The sequence below is a fragment of the Cynara cardunculus genome, assembly GCF_001531365.2.
Source record: "Cynara cardunculus var. scolymus isolate 2C chromosome LG 8, CcrdV1, whole genome shotgun sequence".
Taxonomy (NCBI): domain Eukaryota; kingdom Viridiplantae; phylum Streptophyta; class Magnoliopsida; order Asterales; family Asteraceae; genus Cynara; species Cynara cardunculus.
The window spans coordinates 587,274-605,519 of NC_037535.1; the positions used below are offsets into that span (position 1 = coordinate 587,274).

Genomic DNA, 18,246 nt, shown 5'->3' on the forward strand with positions numbered 1-18,246 from the left:
TGATATCAATATTATTATTTTTTTTAAAATTTTATGATATTTTTAAAAATTTATATTTTAATCAAAAATAAAAACATCATCGATTTCTTAAAATCACATAAAACCATATTATAACATCGACTAATATAAAAAATAAAATGAAATATTTATATCAAAATGTATCTCGTTGAATTGCACGAGTACCCTTATAGTAATATATATATATATATATATGTGTGTGTGTGTGTAATAATAAGAAGAAGAATAATAAAAAAATATAATATGTTATTATTTGAGTTTGACATTTGATAGACTTAAAGTAAATATAATTTCTGAAGCATTCAACACCCCCTGTTAAAGAGGTGTCATTAGCACTCTCCTTGTGTGTATATATATATATATATATATATATATATATGTATGTATGTGTGTGTGTGGGGTTTAATTGAGATTGATATGCCTAGAAAAGACAAGAGTAACATAAAAGTTGTGTAGGTAGTTTTTTTTACAATTATTAGTCTATATATCTATGAATTATGGTAATTAGGGTGCACTGGAGTAAAATTAGTTAATGTATCTATTTATTTATTTATTTATTTATTTATTATGAATTAATAAAGAAAGAAGAAGAAGTATTATATAAATATAATAACAGAAATATATATAGTTTTAGATGAGAAAATAATAATAATAATAATAGTAAAATGGGTAGGGTTAGGTGTGATAAAGAAGGGATGTAGCATCGGCATCTAAATCTTGATTCCTGGCATCTCTCTTAAGATCCTCCCTTCTTAAATACGACGCCTTGCCTTCTTCCTCTCCTCACCCACCACTGACCACATCAAATTATATAACTTGCAGGTTGATAGATTGCTAGTTTTGGAGGATGAGTATCGCCTTGGAGATGGAGGGCCTAATTGCCATCGATTACTCGAAGAATCATACAGCCCTTAACACTACTCTCTTGGCCTGGATAGCTTTTCTTACAGCCGCCATTAGCTTCAGCTGGAAGATCAAGTCTTCCATCCATGCATCCCATCATCTTTCTTTCACATCATCAAATGCAAATCATCAACCTCAACCTCTGCAGCTCGATGATAAGCCGTCTTCAACCACCCCACATTCCTTAACCTCCTCAACCACGTTTTCTAGGTTGGAGAATAGGAAAAGCGGCAAGTTTAGTGTCTACTACGGACAAGCTCGTGATGATAATACTAATATCATCCACAACCAAGAATATTCAGGCATTAGCAGGAGCCATCAACAAGAAGAAGAAGAAGAAGAAGATAGAGGGATGGGAGTACTGGATTATGATGAGTCGATGACGATGGGTACTTGTATGAAGCATAATAATTGTAAGGATGACGATGGATATTGGGAAGTTGATGATGTAGTACTAGTGAAGATGAAGATAAGGGAGATGGGGTGGTATAGTTACCAAGATTTGTCCGCCTTAGATGGTAATGTAGTTCGATTGTGGACTCATCAAATGAGCTATGTGCATTCATATATATGAATGGAGATGATGAGCTAGCTAGCCCATAACATATTCATATTCATATTCATATCTAGCTAGATCCATCCATGTTAATTGATACTGCTCCAGCCTTCATATCCATAAGTAATTTTCCACCAACACCAGCTAAGCTAGTCAGTGATTAACAAACAGGTGTTGCTGTCATGAATTAATTGATACTGCTCCAGCCTTCATATCCATAGCACAATTAACACATTTCTAATTCCTCACTCACTCACTCAATTCATCTAATTAATAATTAATTAGCTAAACCAATTTATCCATCAATCTTATGTATGTATATAATTAATACCTTCTACTTCTTTAACTTTTTAATCTAATATTTTGCAATTTTATTACAAAATAACTACGTACCATTGAGATTGTTAGTAAATTTAGATTGAAACTCTTGTCCAACAAAAATTCTGTTGCAATTTTTTTTTTTTTTTGTTGTAAAACTACAAAAATATGGCTGTATTTTTTACAAAGAAACAACGTTATACATATATATATATATATATATATATATATATATATAAAGGAAACAAATATAATGGATGAGTGTGTATATATATATATATATATCTTCTTGACGTGGAAGGTGCCAAGGGAGATCTGTGAATGAGTGGTTATAATGTTTTCACCCTTTTGGTGGCCAACAACCAAAATCCTATTATTATTTTTTGTTTGTTTGGCATATGCCATGCCATGCCATGCCATTTTTTATTTGTTTTTATTTTCCACTTACAAATCAACTTTCATATACATAGCTTAAACATCAACCATTTTGCCTTGTTTGAAAGCAACTTAATAATTTAGGAAGGAACTTACCAAATCAAATTTTCGGGATTTACGTACCCTTATGCACACAGATGTCACATTTCCCACCTATACCCTCTGAAAATGAAGCTCTCTCAAATCCGTCTCTCAAATACCCAGGTTTGAAAAAAAAAAAAAGATCATCCAGATTACAAGAAGGAGATGCACATCGATAAACCCTTCACTTTTCCATTTTCGTATTCAGATGGATTTGCAAAATCGACAAACCTTTTGCTTTGCTTTGCTTTGCCATCTCTGTATCTAGATCGTTTTGCAAAATCGAAAGGGAAGGGATGGCCATCGGCCATCGCCGTCGACACCTCCATCCTCCTTGCCATCTCTGTATCCAGTAATCCAAATCCTTGCCGTCTCCTCCATGGTGAATTGAAAGGGATGAGTTTTTTGAAAATTCGAAAGGGGACGACTTTTATATTTTCTAAGAAATCGAAAGTAATCTATCATTTGGTACAAGTTTAGATCTGAATCTCTCAAATCTTCTGAGTTTAGATTTCAAATAGTAGGTTTTTAACCGATTCAAAGAGGTTTCTTCATTTGGGTTGTTTATTGTTTGTTGACATTCAAGCCTTTGGTGTATTCTTCAATAATCAAGATGATTGTGTTCTTGAAGAAACATATGATGTTTTCTGGTTTATTCATCCTCTCCAATTTCCATATATATATTCTTCTAAAGGTATGGTTTTTGTTTAGATTCAATCTTCACAAAGATGATGGTGCTCTGAGTTTCAGATTCAATCTTTTGATTTGGTTTGTTCTATAATGAATTCTCTATTGATTTTCTTAATTGCAATGATGCTTGGATAAGAATAGATCACAAATAAACAAAAGGATAAAATGGTCATTTTAATCATTCAGTCAGATTATTCAGCACAACAAACAAACAACAATTTTATTTAACATATACAACTAAGTTTATCGGTTCAGCCAACTGTATCCATACATGACTTAATAAATACAACCAAACAGCCCCTAAGGTATATACACAGTGTAGCAAATCAAAGCAATCTATCTGTCTATCTTCCACAACTAAATTTGTAACACCCTAAAAATTTATGATTCGTAAAATAAATAAATGTTAAGGGTTAAAATTTAAAGAGTAAACGACATACGGGATTAAAGTGTCGATACTCGAAAAATGTGATTTTATTGCAATAAATAAAATCAATAAAAAAAAGAAAATGAAACATTTTGTATTTAATTGATTTGGGATGAAAATGCAGAAAGAAAACAAAAGGGACTAGTTCTGCCAAAAGTAGAAAATTAATTTGGAAATGATGAGATTTGGGAAATCATTTCTCAAAATCACGTTTTTCTTATTTTAGAGACAGTTAACGGCTTATAAATTGGAGTTTTCGGCTGAAATTTTGTGGAGACGTTCCTAAGGGTGTAAGGGAGTAAACGTCTTTGGAATTTCAAGATTTCATCAAGCAACGAGAGAGATATCGAGTTTGAAGCGGCATAGGGTCATTCCGCACAAAAACGGCGATTGAAAGTAAAATACTCAACCAAAATTGATGTATAATTTATGGTTGGTTTCGTTTTTCAATTATCTTTCTATTGGTACAAGTCTCATGGGCTATGATGGTTTGTACGTCGACTGGTTTAGGCTAGAAGCTGCTGTGGCGGCGGCTCGACGAGATTCGGGTACAAAAACTCAAAATACGAGTTTAATATTGAACCGTAGGGGCTGTAAATTTGGATACGATTTGGGATTAATATTGTATATAAGATTTTGTTGAAAAGAGATTTGAGGCTCGTTTATTTACTTGGATTAATCGAAATAAATCGGGATGTTTCGATTAAGTTGGTCAAGATTTGGACATCATTTGTAAAAGTTATTAATTAATTGGAGTTTCATATTTAAATTATAAGAAATAGTTTAATAACTTATTTCGGGAGTTGTGACTAGATAATTGTGGGATCGGACGTTTTTATAACGAGAATCGTATATAATTAAATGTTGGGTTTAATACGTCGTTATTTATTTTGAATATGAAAAATTCCAATGGGAAGGGGGGTATATGGCGACGAGGTACGCTTGGGGTTGACCCGTTGACCATGCCCACCCTAAGGTTGACCCGTTTGATATTTCGGGTTGACTTTTTGGGGAAAAGTCAATACTCTAATATTGGAATATAATTATATGTTATAGGATATTACTCAGGGAYGAGGTTTAGCTAAACAGAGCTATTCAGGTGAGTTTTCATGAGACTTTAACTGGGATGCATGCTTATGTACAAATTATTTGAGCATTACGATATTTTCTATGTACATGTTTATGGGTTTATTACATGTGTATGAATTATTATTGTGGGTTGCATGCTATTTGTTTACGTGTTTTTAAACATTAATTAACATATTATAAACGGGTTAATATTTTTGTCGGATATGGGAATGGGTCAAAAGTCATAAGGGATGACACATCATAGGGAGGGGTAACCGGACAAGGGATAGCCGTGTAACCCGGGAAAGTGCCGATGACGGTAAGACCTTAACCCGACGGGAAATTAAGAGATCTCATTATTATTTCAAAAGGATTTGAAACAAATGTGCATATTATTTTATTTGGGGCATTGTTTGTTTTATGTATGATGAGGTGTGTATGATTGTGCACAAAAACCATGAACTCACCAAGCTTTTTAAAGCTGATTATTAGTATGCATCTCAGGTGCAAGAGATTCAAGGGTGGACAAAAGCGAGGTTCTCTTCTAGATAATTATATTATTATATTTAGGATGTTTAGGTTTATGCTTAAACTCATTCTGTAATTTAACCCGGTATGAGACGGGTTAGCGTTGAGCTATTAATTTTAATTGAATTTGTAAGACTTTCGCTGTAATAGGGCTTTATTAGCCAGTATATTTTGGGGTTATTTATTGTTATTTAATGAGAATGACGTGACACAACTCATGGTAAAAATAAGGGTGTTACAAAATTGTTAAATGACCAGAATGAACTTTCCTAGATACTCTAGCTTGTTGCTTGTCCATTTCTTTAAGTTTCCGTTCCTATTTCTTTCTTTTGTTCTTTCTTTCAAATGTTCATGTTCATAAAGAAAGAAAGAGTAAATGATAATTAGCTTCTTTTTCCAACTTCTAATAAGGAAAATTAAGCATAGTTTAAACCATATATATATATATATATATATATATATATCTTGAATGACTCCTGATTATGTTTAAATATACTTCTTGCATCAAAATCTCAACAAATTGAATAACATCAAAAAAGCAATGTGTAAGGAGTAATCAATCACTTGAACAATAAATTGTGTATATAAGAATGAAGAGGAAGTAGAAAATCGAAAATTCGTGTATAAATCTACGGTGTTTTACACAAACCAACATATAATCAATAGAAACTCAATCATAAATCCTTAATTGATTAGTAGATTCTTGTAGTTGATCGATATCGATTGAGACCTGCACGTGCGCAATATCATAAGGTAGAAATTTTGCTGGTATAACGTCTGTCTAATCTAGTGAATCAAACCATGTTTGATGATGAAATTTTGATGAAGAAAGAGATTGAAATTTTCGTATTCAGATGAAATTTTGCTGGTATAACGCCCGTCTAATTTTGATGAAATTTTGCACCTGCACATTATCATAAGTATCAAATTCTATGACATTGCCAGATGCTAGACTGTTGGAATATATAATCAGAAAAACAAATGAAAAGTAAGACATTATACAATTGACATCTAAAATTAATATATGTTCGATTTTTAGGTGTGAACATCAGGTTCGCTTAGCACTTCATATAAAAACTTACCAGGAGAGAAACGCCTGAAGATTTCTAAAGCCGATGAGATAGTCAATACAAAAAGTACGGAAAAATGCATGAAACCTGCTAAGACCAGACACAAAACTTATGAAATTATTGCTATATAATGATAATAAAACGTACGAAACAACTCAATACAATTATTAATCATTTCGAACTTGCTATGGCCAAATAACCAGATGATATTCCACATGAACGCATGACATATATTGTTTTGAAGGAGCATCCATACACCTCGAAAAAAACCCATACAACAATATAGAATAGATAAATGTAGTTTCTTGCAATTTCAGTCAATGAATAGTTAATGGTTTCCATTTGTCAAAAAAATTTGCTTTTTTGGATGAAAATATACATTTGGTTTTTCAATAGAAAAGCGAGAGAAAGTTTTTCGGCATTGTCTGTTTTGAGATACTTGATAGCTATATGTTCTTGGTTAAAAATTAAAGTTAAGAAGCCATTTATCTTCATCATTTTGTGAATAAATGTGTTTTCTTAACCTATGTTCTATTTTGTAGAGTCCAGCCGAAAAAAAAAAAAGCAAAATCCCAAGTTTTGGCCTATCTCTTGTGGACTTCATCAAGCACCAAATAGCTGCCCATATCCTCTCCGTATTTCATCTACCAGAAGCCAAGAGAGAAGAGTCGGGAGAGCCATGACCACAGCCACACCATGTCCCGCGCACGTCTGATTTCAGGGGTTGATTCCACGTTCTTACGAAATTGAAGCGGTTTCTTCTCATCTATGGGGTATAAAAACCCGATTCTAACAGTCAATTGGGGGACTTACTGGGGGGAATCGCATTTTCTATTTCAAGAGGAGAAGAAAGTGACGACTTGTAGAGGAGTTTCATCAATTTCATCTTGTTTTAGGTAATTTTTAGATTTTTGTTTTCAATTGTAAACTAGGTTTTGCCATGAGTGGCTAGCTTTTTTTCATTCCAACATTGATTTAATTAGGTTTTGATTGTTATTGCTTTGAGATTTCATTAAGCATGTTTGAACAAGCTTATTTGCTTAATTTCTGAACTTAATGTTAATCATATTTGGGTTTTCAATTAGTTTAACTAACTGATTGGAATTCTATTATGGAATGGTTATTCAAAATTATTAGATACGTAATCGTCTTAAAATTTTGATAGAGTAACTTTAGTATTCATTTGGTTTTGGTAAGGTTCCTGGATTGAATATTTGAGATCTCGCGATTTAAGCCTCAGTAAGCCGAGCTTATGAGCTTATGGCTTTGAATTGGTACTTTTTCAAATCCGGTAAAACTAATCGCACCTATGAGTTTAAGAGCTTATTTAAACTTGTATTTGTGGTTAAGAGTTTTAGAGAGCTTATTTTAATTAACGATTATTTATGGAAAATTTGGGTCGTTAGAGCTTGTTAACGATTAAAACCAATTTGTGCTTGTCCTTTCCGTTTACATTTTTGGGATCGATGATAGGCACTAACATCTTAATCGGTATTGAATCAATGTTGGGTCTTTAATCAATTGTTTGAATTTATATTTTATCGCATGTTTAGAGTAATTAATCAAATCCAACACACCCCCCACCCTCATAATTAATATTTTTTACGTTTTCATGGTGTACTTGATTCGCTAGTCGTACAACGTCAGACCGAGTCTCTGTGGATTCAACCCGACTTACACTACTATAATTTTGGTTGTAACTAGTCGTTAGTTAGACTTTATTATTTGGTGGACTCGGCATCCGGCAATACTATACAATCAATCATAGGGGTAGATCAAATAAAATCAAAAAGGTAAAAAGGTTCCTTTTTAATTTTTCTAAACTTAAAAAAAGATTAAAAAAAAGGATGCATTACTCAATCAAAAGTTGAATTGATAGCTTACTTCATGGTGATATCAACATAGTACCCGACACCCACTTTAAAAGAAAAGCCTGAACGTTAATGGGTTTTGGCATAGGGATATAGTCAAGATCTACCATGTACCATCCATCGTCAAGTATTATATTGGAGAAGGGCAAGGGCACCATGATCGTGTGACCATCTCATTTAGCAAACTCATCATGGGACAAAATGGAATCTCAATAGCTTAGTCTATAATCTGAGGGAACATAACCTGCCTCGATTATATTTGAAGTACAAGAAGAGTGATTTAGGGAGAGCAAATCCCCCTAGGCTGCAGGGGTCAATGTTCATGGATTTGAGGTACGTAGCTTTGCTCCTTCTATGTGATTTCCTTCTGGGTTCCCCTTTGGGGTGCTTAATCCTCTTTTAGTTTGGCAAATCTTGTCTGTTACAATTATGTTTTAACAGTTTATAACCGTCAATCTCTCATATAAATATACTTATAACCTTTTAGATAAGAGTTTTCAACTAGATTATCCAAATATGGAGGTGATACCAAGCCTATAAGAGTCGAATTATTGTATTCCAAAAATGAACTTTCTGCGATCTAATTGTTTATATTGTCTCTAGTTCCTATCATAATGTATGTATGCGGATGTATTGTAAGGATTAAAAACAACAATCTCCCAAAAAAGATGAATCTCTTAAAACATCTCCAACAGATTCTTCAAGCGGAGATTTTGAGGATTTTTATTTCAGCCGGATTCTCTAAAGCCTTCTTTAAAATGGAGAAAGCGCGAGAGAGATGAAATTTTCTAAATTTATAGATTTCTCTAAAACTGATTACTTATGAAAGAGCAATGACTTTTATTCATTCTATCGGTAAGATTATTTGAAATAATATTTTATGTAATTATAAGTTATATTAAATATTTCGATAATATAATTAAATATGTAATTTTTAAAATATAAAATATTTCAGGAGATGAACAATAATCTTTTAAGGGGGTGTTTGGGATTGCTTATTTGAAACAAGTTATGTTTTTCTATAAAAATGTTTATCAAATTATTATAACTTAGAATGGTTTAACTTTTAAAAAAAAAAATTATTACATGTTTATCCAAATACTCACAATTGCTTATTATCGGTGTCTTATTAGAGTAAGTTAATTATTACCGGTGTCTTATTAGAATAAGTTAATTATTACCGGTGTCTTATTAAAATAAGTTAATTATTACCGATGTCTTATTAGAATAAGTTAATAATTTGTTTTTATAAACCATCCCAAAACACACCCCACTAAAAAGATTTCGAATTTAACATATTTGTTCTTCCTCATAATTGAAATACACCTTCGATTTTGAAAATTTCAGCACGATAGTTTCCAAATTCAAATTCAGATAATTGTTGTTTATAGCTTTTCACTAATTATAATGTTCATCTCTGGAACTACAACCATAACCTATTTGACATAGAAACGTGAGCAAAAGATGAATCTAGGTTTTTCCTTCAAAACAACTTATGAATTCTTTCATTCTATATGTTTCTTCAGGGCAACAACTAAAGAAATCTTGAATTCAAGCTGAGAAATTGTCCAACTAGTCAGGGTTCCGTTCAAACCTCGAATTAGGTATCAATACTCCACTTTTCTTTGAAATCTTTGTATGATTTTGATTGATTTAATGTTCCTGAGATAATGATGTAGCTTTTATGCGTTTATACTAGTCGTTAGAGCTTCCAATTTGGAGGTTGAATGAAAGAAAAACGATAATCGTTAAATCATAAACTTAAAATGCAAAATTGGTCCAAAACACGTCAAGTAAACAAAATGTAGCAGACACATATACTTATGGAATCACATAAACAAGTTTGGATAAAAACGGTCAAGAATCGACCGGTGACCGTCGACCTCAAGTGAGTCGCAGAGTGATTTGGGTTGGGGAAGAGGACGGCCTAATCTGGTTGCAACTGCAACTTTGAGCTATTGACAATCTTGGTCCCTGCACTTTTAAATATTTTCATTTATGGTTGTTTTAAGGAATTTTTTCTCCGCTAAATATTATTATCTTAAGCTACAAACTGATTTATTTGAGATAATTAGTAATTAAGTTCCAGGATAAGCATTTTGTATGAACTTCAAGATTTTTATATTACGAAAGTAATTATGTTATCAAACGTAATTTGACTATTATTTCGTAAAAAATACACGAGTTGATATCATTGTGTTTTATTAAACAAATTATTACAAGTAGCATTTAGAATTACATTTAATGTGTTCGGGGGCTGTTCCTGAATACAAGAAACAAAGTATTGGAATAATAAGACCAGTTCGTATATGATACAAATGAAGGTTGATTTGCAGATAATATGAATGATGGAACTTCTTGGACAAATATGAACCTATCCCAGTGTATACAGGAGTTGGATCCATATATAAGAAAGTCTAGGCATTAAGTATGAATACACAAAGGCGTTTGGTTCACAAAATGGAATCTATCAAAGGTATTTAAATTTGAAGGAAATAGAATGAAATTTAATCATGTTTGGTTGGCAGGAATTGGAATGAAACATGTGAAAAGAATTGAAATCCGTTTGTTTCTTTTGCTAAATATAACTTCAAAGTCATCATACAAAAGTGATAAATTACCAAAACACCATGGTACACACCATGGAAAGGGAGATCTCTAACATGAGAATGATTTTATGGCATGCGATGTATATTATGTATAATGATTACATCTTGCACAATATTTTTGATGATGATATTATGCTTGTTATAAAAATTATGCATGTATCTCGTTACCACATATCTCATAACGTTCAAAAGTGAAGGAGGAGATCTAAGAATAGGAAAATTAGCCAAAAAAGTTGAAGCTCTCCTTGTACGTTTTAAGGAGTGACTGGGGGTGATTATTGTTAAGACGTTTCCTCTCCAATGTAAGGTTTCGACCTTAAGATTGGATCATTTTATGATTCATCGCTATGTTTATCTTAGGTGACGGCCTGAAAAATTGGATATCATATAAAGGGATGGTCATACACATTAGATAATGACCATTTTAAGCACCCTTGTGTTTGTAGTTGCTTCTACCTTAAGTGGGTCTTCACTATTTGTAGGTTCTTTTACCGGTTGGAGTGGTTTGATGGACTTATTTCAAGTCCCAGTTTCAGTAGGAGTTCCCATCGAAGTCCACATCTCTATTTATCACAATTTTCATTCTACTAATGCTATAATTTTGTAGCCTGTTTTCACATCGAGAATTAATTGTAGATGAAGAGATGTCAAAGGGGTTATCTCAATTTTTTCCTTTTTCTTTTTATTGTCTGAATATTTGGGGATTCGGGGAGTTGAAAATAAGCATAGATCCGGAGATTCCCGAATAGGTTAACCTTTTTCAATTGCTTTTGACTCTATTGCATACCCCAACAAGAGCACCTTTCCCAGCTCTTTCATTAAGTTGCCTCTTATAACAGATGGCACATGAAGGTAGCACAATGAGACAAATATTTTCAAGTGCTTGTGCTTGCATGCTTCCATTGGTGCTTTGCTTTGGACAAACTCGGTCAATGATATGTTAACTAAATATACTGATCAGCTGTTGATTCCTGAAGCCCAAAGAAACTTTTCAAACAACACTCTCATCAATCTTGACATCAACCATAAAGCTTGCATTTTGGCTTTCTAATCACAATTTAAGCCTTCAACTTATAATGAAAGGAATGGCAAGAAGCTATGCAAGATGAATTACAAGCATCAGCATCGCAACTTAATAACACTTGGGATCTAGTTTGGATGTCGTTGGTCTATAAAATAAAGAGAAGAGGTTATGGAATGATTGAAGGGTACAAGGCAAGGCTTGTGGCAAAAGGTTCAATCAACAAGAGGGGATAGATTTTCTCGACAGTTATGCACCTGCTGCTAAGTTAATAATAACCGTGAAGATATATTAGCTTTCTCTTGCTGCATAGATGCCATGGCCATTGTTACAAGTAGATGTAAACAAATGTTATTTAAATGGTGACCTTGATAAAAAAAATTATATTGAAGTCCCTAAAGGTTATCAGTTTGAGGGGATAGTTCTTCCAAGAATCCAATGGTGTACAAGCTTAAAAAGTCCTACTGTTTATGGCCAGTCTCCTGGCAGTGGTATGCAAAGTTCTCAGCATTCCTGCTGACACAAGGATTTTGTCAATCTGAGGTTGATTATTCTTTGTTTCTCCAAAGGAGTGGCTCAACCTATGTTGCATTACTTTTATATGTAGACAACTTTGTTGTAACAGGGGCGTCTTCGCGACGATCAAGGAAATTAATGCAATTAAGAACTGCATTGATGATCATTTAAAAACTAAAAGACTTGGGGCAGCTTCAGCACTTCTTAGGCCTTGAGGTTGCATGGTCCAAAGAAGGTATTCTGTCTCTCAAAGAAGATAGGCCCATGAACTTCTTGAAGATTCTGGTTTGCTTGGTGCTAAGCCTACTTCATGGCCTATGGATCCTAAGTCAAAGTTATCCAGCCCAGAAGGGGAGTTGCTTGATGATCCAGCTGAGTGTAGGAGGCTTGTTGGAAGATTGATATATCTTATGATTACAAGACCTGATATAGCCTACTCAGTTCACAGGCTTAGCCAGTTAATGTCTTGATGACAAGCCCTCATATAGTCATATACAAGCTGATGATCAATTGTTAAAGTACATCAAGTCGAGTCTAGTCCAAGGATTGTTTTCACAACTCCTTGCAACTTAAAGCCTTCAGTGACTCCTTATGATCGGAGACTCGGACATATGTAAATCAATTACTGGTTTTTGCATCTTTCTTGGGGACTATCTGATTTCATGGAAATCCAAGAAACAATCTATCGTTTCTAGGTCTTCAACTGTGGCGGAGTATGGTGCCATCACGACGACCACTCTTAAAGGATTTTTGGTGTTGATTTATCCTCCTGCTTTGCTGTTTTGATAATGCATCTGCGATCCAGATAGCTAAAAACCCAATTTTTAACAAACATACCGAACACATTGAAATAGACTGCCATTTTATTTGCGACAAAGTTGTTGATCAGACAATCAAACTCATGCCTATAAGTTAGCTAATTTAATTTGGCCAACATCCCAAGTCCTAACTAAGCCTTTGTTATGCTCAAAGATTATGCCTATATATCCAAGATGGTTCTTCAAGACATCTTTTATGGTCCATCTTGATGAGGAGTATTAGACTTGTATATTTTTATACAAGGAGTTAGTTAAAGACGGTGAAGTTAGTTAACGGTTAAAGTTAGACAAGTGGGTGTAGTTGGTAAATAGTGATTTGTTCCTATAAACACATTGTTGGCCTTTGAGAGGCATGTTCAGTAAATACATATATAACCTTTATGTGATTTTCTTCCTCTATGTTGTGCAATACTATCTGATGCAGATGATTGTCAGATGGGTATAAACATTAGCTACTATGTGATTTTCTTCCTCTAAGTTGTGCAATACTAAGACTAGATTTGATCTGGGATTTGCAGGGTTGGAAGAAGTGGGGAGTTGGCCAATAGGGGGGAATTTCTGTTATTGCAACGTGTTGAAGCTGGAGAAACGTGGTGTAATGTTAATAGATCATATCGGCTGCTCAAAAGTTGTAGATGGTTTGGTGTTTTATGGTCTAAAGCACCATGTGAAGAAAGTATTGATGTTTTTCTTCCAGAAGTTGAGGTATTTGTTCAAGTCCAGAAACATGTATCAAGTAAGTTTGCTTATTATTACTGATTTATATTTGGATGGTTGTTGTCAATTGTGGAGTGTTGTTCTTTTATCCTTTAGAATCTGTGTGTATGAAGATATAAGGTGAGAGAGAAGAGTAAGAGAGGAATGGAATGGAAGATGAAATGCAGAAAGGATAGGATGGATGGTTTTGAAATGTGAGGGTGATGGTGATGAGGTGGGTGTTGAGCCACGTAGGTATGAAGGGTATGTATGCATGCATGTTAGTTTAAACATAAACATCACCTGGGTGGGGCCCAGTAATTAAGGAGGGGCCAGTCGGAATCAATAACAGTAGGGTCCAGAACCAGAATTAATTGTATATGGCTTTTTCTAAAACCCAATAATTCAACAGGATTGGATTTTGACAAATTTAACAAAGAGAATGACACCAAAGGATTGGAAGAACCTCATGTCATCATGATCAGTTATATATATCTTCTGTAAAACAAAATTACTATTATGGTTAGAGAAATGTAATGATTTAGATTCCCATGTGTAGTGTAGGTGAAGATTATATATATATATATATATATATATATATATATATATATATATTTGTTAGAGGGAAAAAAAAGGAAAAATGAGGGAATTTATATTTAATTTATTATATAGGGATGTATAGTAGATGATTAATTAATTTTATGTTAAAATGTCGTTTTAATCCTTCCCCACACACCCTCCTTTGGCTGCCTCATAAATGAATGAAACCCCACCCCACGCTTAATTTTCTCTATTATATATATATATATATATATATATATATATATATATATATATATATATATAAGAGTGATCATATGAAAACCGCCCTCATTTGTGTAAACCGTGCAAACCACCTTCATCTGTCGATTTCATTGTTTAATCTTATGAAATTTTTTCATGAAATTGTTTAATCTTGTGAAATTGTTTCATATAATACTTTTTTTGATGAAGTTGTTTCATATATGGTTGTGAAATTGTTTCATATAATACTTAATGAAACTGTTTCATGTATTTCTCTAACATTAATGAAACTGTTTCATGTATTTCTCTAAAATTAAAATAATGAAGATGATAATATCTATGATTAACACCCTCCACAATAAAAATGATTAATCAACCTCTCATAATTACAAAAAAATGAACAAAATGAAAAATTATGATTGGTTGAATGCGGTTTGCATGGTTTGTACAAATTGAGTGGTTTGCATTTGATCGCTCCCCTATATATACGTATATATATACACACAAGTGTGGTTGAAAACTGTATTTCTATTGCGGTTTGCATATACATGAGGTTGAATTTTTTTTGGTGAGAAAGTCATAGCAGAATCCTTCATTCATTTGCATCTACTTGCATTTCACAAATATTTATTTATTACTATGATTGTAATTTTAACAAATCCGTATATGTGGAAGTTACTGTATTTTATTAGCTGTCATGTCAAACAAAGTTAGTAGAAGATCCATTAGATAAAAAATTCAATTAATGGAATTTTAATGAAAATGAGCAATTGCCCTCTCTCTCTCTCTCTCTCTCTCTATATATATATATATATATATATATATAATTTCAATGAAAATGAAGAGAGTGAGTTTCGATGGTTTTAAAAGAAAGGATTTTGTAATTAAATGAAGGTATGTAAGGTGTTGATAATAGTGGAAACAGCAATCATGACCAAATTTTAAATACCGACTTTTATATGTATAATATCTATTATAAGTAATTATGTCAACTCTTTTAGACTTTATCTCACATATGATATGAATATGTTTTTTCATCTACTAAATCCTAATCATTAATAATAAAACCAAAATCCTTTATTTTTTATATTAGCAAAATCAGTTGGAACATATATAAAATTGTAATTGCAGCCATTTTAATATGTATATTTTTTAGAAACCGGAATGAAATAAACAATAATTATATGCAATTAAACTTTTAATATAATATTGTATGTTATAATCACAAATATACATAGAGTATGTGTGAAATATTATGAAAGCAGTTGATAATAGCCATTTTTGATAATGATAATTACGACACAAATAATGTTATTTATTTTTGTAATAATTTTTTTTTTAAAATAAAGAAACATGTTACATATTTTTAACAACTAGATTGTATTAAATGAAACATTATTATTTTAAAAGAAAAGAAAAGAAAAGAAAAGAAAAAAGAATAAGATGTTGGAATAATTAAGTAGATAGTGGTCCTGGGGCAATAATTAAGTGTTTGTTACCAATAATATCATGCTAATAAATTATTAGTCTTATTCCATAGCTTCATTAATTGATTAAATAATAGACTTTTGTTTGCTTTTTAGGGAACTTTGAAGAATTCACTTACAATACAATCATTCATCCAATTCTAAACAAACATAATCATATTAGTTTAATTAGGGGGTGTTTGGGATTGCTTATCTGAAACAACTTATGACTTTTCTACAAAAGCACTTATTAACTTATGATAAGTCAGAAGTGTTTAACTTCTTAAAAAACTCCTTATTATCGGTTTGACACCGGTATAAATTGTTTACCCAAACACTCAAAAGTGCTTATTACCGATGCCACACCGGAATAAGTCAATAAGTTGTTTTCCCAAACACCCCCTTAATGTCTTTTTTTTTTTTTTAATTGTACAACATTTAGGAAGATAATCGAAAGTTGATTTTGTTTGGTGTTGCCGAGCATTCATTGATCTTTTAAGAGAGAGCTGTTGAAAATAAAATTTAGGAAAAAAACAACTTTTAACCAACTTTACTCTAAGATAAGTAATCAAGAATAAAAGAAATGTTATGTTTATAAAGCAAGACCGCTTTCTTTGCACTCAGTTGTCATTCTTGAGTCGAGTCTTGCTCTTTTCTTCAAGGAAAGGAAAGTTTATTAGTAGCGGTGAAACTCTATCTCTATGGTTGCTTTTGCCATCTCAATATGAAACCTCCCTCCAATGCTTATCAACCCAGTTCCGGAGGAGCAGAAGGTCTCCATCTCTATCATTCTTTCCTCTTCTTATTACTTCTCTCGTTACATAGATCCTTAAAAACCATTAACTTATCATTCTTTTACAACTAGTTTCTTTTTACATGTCTTGATTTCATTCACATCCTTTTTCTAGTCACTATTACCCTCCGATGTCACAGTTGTTTAGCATATAACTCTGACACTGATTTATGAGTCAAGCTTCTATGTTTCACAGGGAACAGCAGTAACTTCCTTTGGAGTTAATTAAGAACAGGTATTGAAGGCAAGCAGATCAATCTTTGTTTCATAGAGACTGCTTCTTTCACAAAGAGGAAGAAATATTCCAGTTTGGGTGTTAGATTAGCAGAGCTCTGTCATGTTTTAGTTGATTTTATCTTTAGGCCAAATCGAGGTCATCCATGATTGCTACTTCTACAAGCATGTTCATATTTATGACTTGTCCTCATGTGTTTCAAGCCATCACATTTTTTCCAGCTCACAGCATTCCTTTTTTTTTTCAGAAACAGTTGAAAAACATTCCCTAATATCACATTGCTTGCAATGCCCACTATAACTGTCATGGAAAGATTCCAACTTTGAACCTTGTTCTTTTACTTGGTATTTTTGTTACCAAGTTTGAGTTTACTGTGACCAGACATTTCAAATAGAAAATTGATAGCATGAACACAAACAATTATTAATTTGTAAAAGTTGAGAGATATTGTCAGCGTTTCGTCTAGTGTAATGCGTTTTTGTATGGATAATATCAGGTGCAAGGAAGGTAATGAATTCAGAGCTATGGCATGCTTGTGCTGGTCCTTTAGTCTCGTTGCCTCCTATCGCAAGTCTTGTGGTTTATTTTCCACAAGGTCACAGCGAGCAAGTAAGATTCCCCTGGTGATGCGTCTATGAGAATATCTGTATTHTGTTTACTGATAAAAGTTCCTTTGACAACTATTTTAAGGTTGCAKCATCGATGAACAAGGATACGGAAAACATCCCAAGCTATCCTAATCTTCCTTCCAAGCTGATCTGCATGCTTCATAATGTCGCTCTGCATGTATTACATTCTACATACTTCCCTTGTGTTCAGAAATAGACATCCATTCATGAATAAATACTCGGTACTTTTGAACATGACTATGTGAGAAGGATGCTCATCTCCTACTTTTGTTACTTTGGATTAGGCTGATGCTGAAACCGATGAAGTCTATGCACAGATGACCCTTCAACCTGTAAATAAAGTATGTCAGCTGGTCGTCTCTAGTTATGGCTAGATATCATCATGTTTTCTTTATCGTTTTTACATGCTGACATTTCAAGATATCTAAATGTGTATATTGAACATCAATTGTGCAGTATGACCAGGAAGCATTACTTATATCTGATATGGGTCTGAAGCAAAACAGGCAGCCTGCTGAATTCTTCTGTAAAACTCTTACGGCTAGTGACACAAGCACCCATGGTGGATTTTCTGTACCACGTCGAGCGGCTGAGAAGATTTTTCCACCTMTGGTATGTCAAACCCAATGTCAACTCAATTGTGCTTCTTCCATGTTATGAAGATTGGTAAATTGTGTCTTACTATTCCATGGCTCACTGGGAAGATGCTCTGTAG

General features: G+C 33.0%; 1 protein-coding gene and 1 long non-coding RNA gene across 2 annotated transcripts in view; both read left to right on the forward strand.

Moving 5' to 3' along the window:
• The first annotated feature begins 9,472 nt into the window (after nt 1-9,472).
• LOC112516110 lies at nt 9,473-13,711 on the forward strand. The gene is made up of 2 exons (XR_003069595.1): nt 9,473-9,569; nt 13,448-13,711. It is a non-coding gene; the product is annotated as an uncharacterized LOC112516110 (long non-coding RNA).
• Nucleotides 13,712-16,828: 3,117 nt separating this feature from the next.
• The window catches only part of LOC112516502 (auxin response factor 19-like), a 5,491-nt gene continuing 4,073 nt past the window's right edge, over nt 16,829-18,246 (forward strand). The window contains exons 1-6 of the mRNA XM_025123576.1: nt 16,829-16,902; nt 17,399-17,511; nt 17,593-17,688; nt 17,816-17,884; nt 17,997-18,143; nt 18,236-18,246. The exon at nt 18,236-18,246 is cut by the window's right edge and continues 80 nt beyond it. Coding sequence (XP_024979344.1) covers nt 17,413-17,511; nt 17,593-17,688; nt 17,816-17,884; nt 17,997-18,143; nt 18,236-18,246 — 422 coding nt within the window. The 5' untranslated portion in view covers nt 16,829-16,902; nt 17,399-17,412. The remainder of the gene's footprint in view (nt 16,903-17,398; nt 17,512-17,592; nt 17,689-17,815; nt 17,885-17,996; nt 18,144-18,235) is intronic.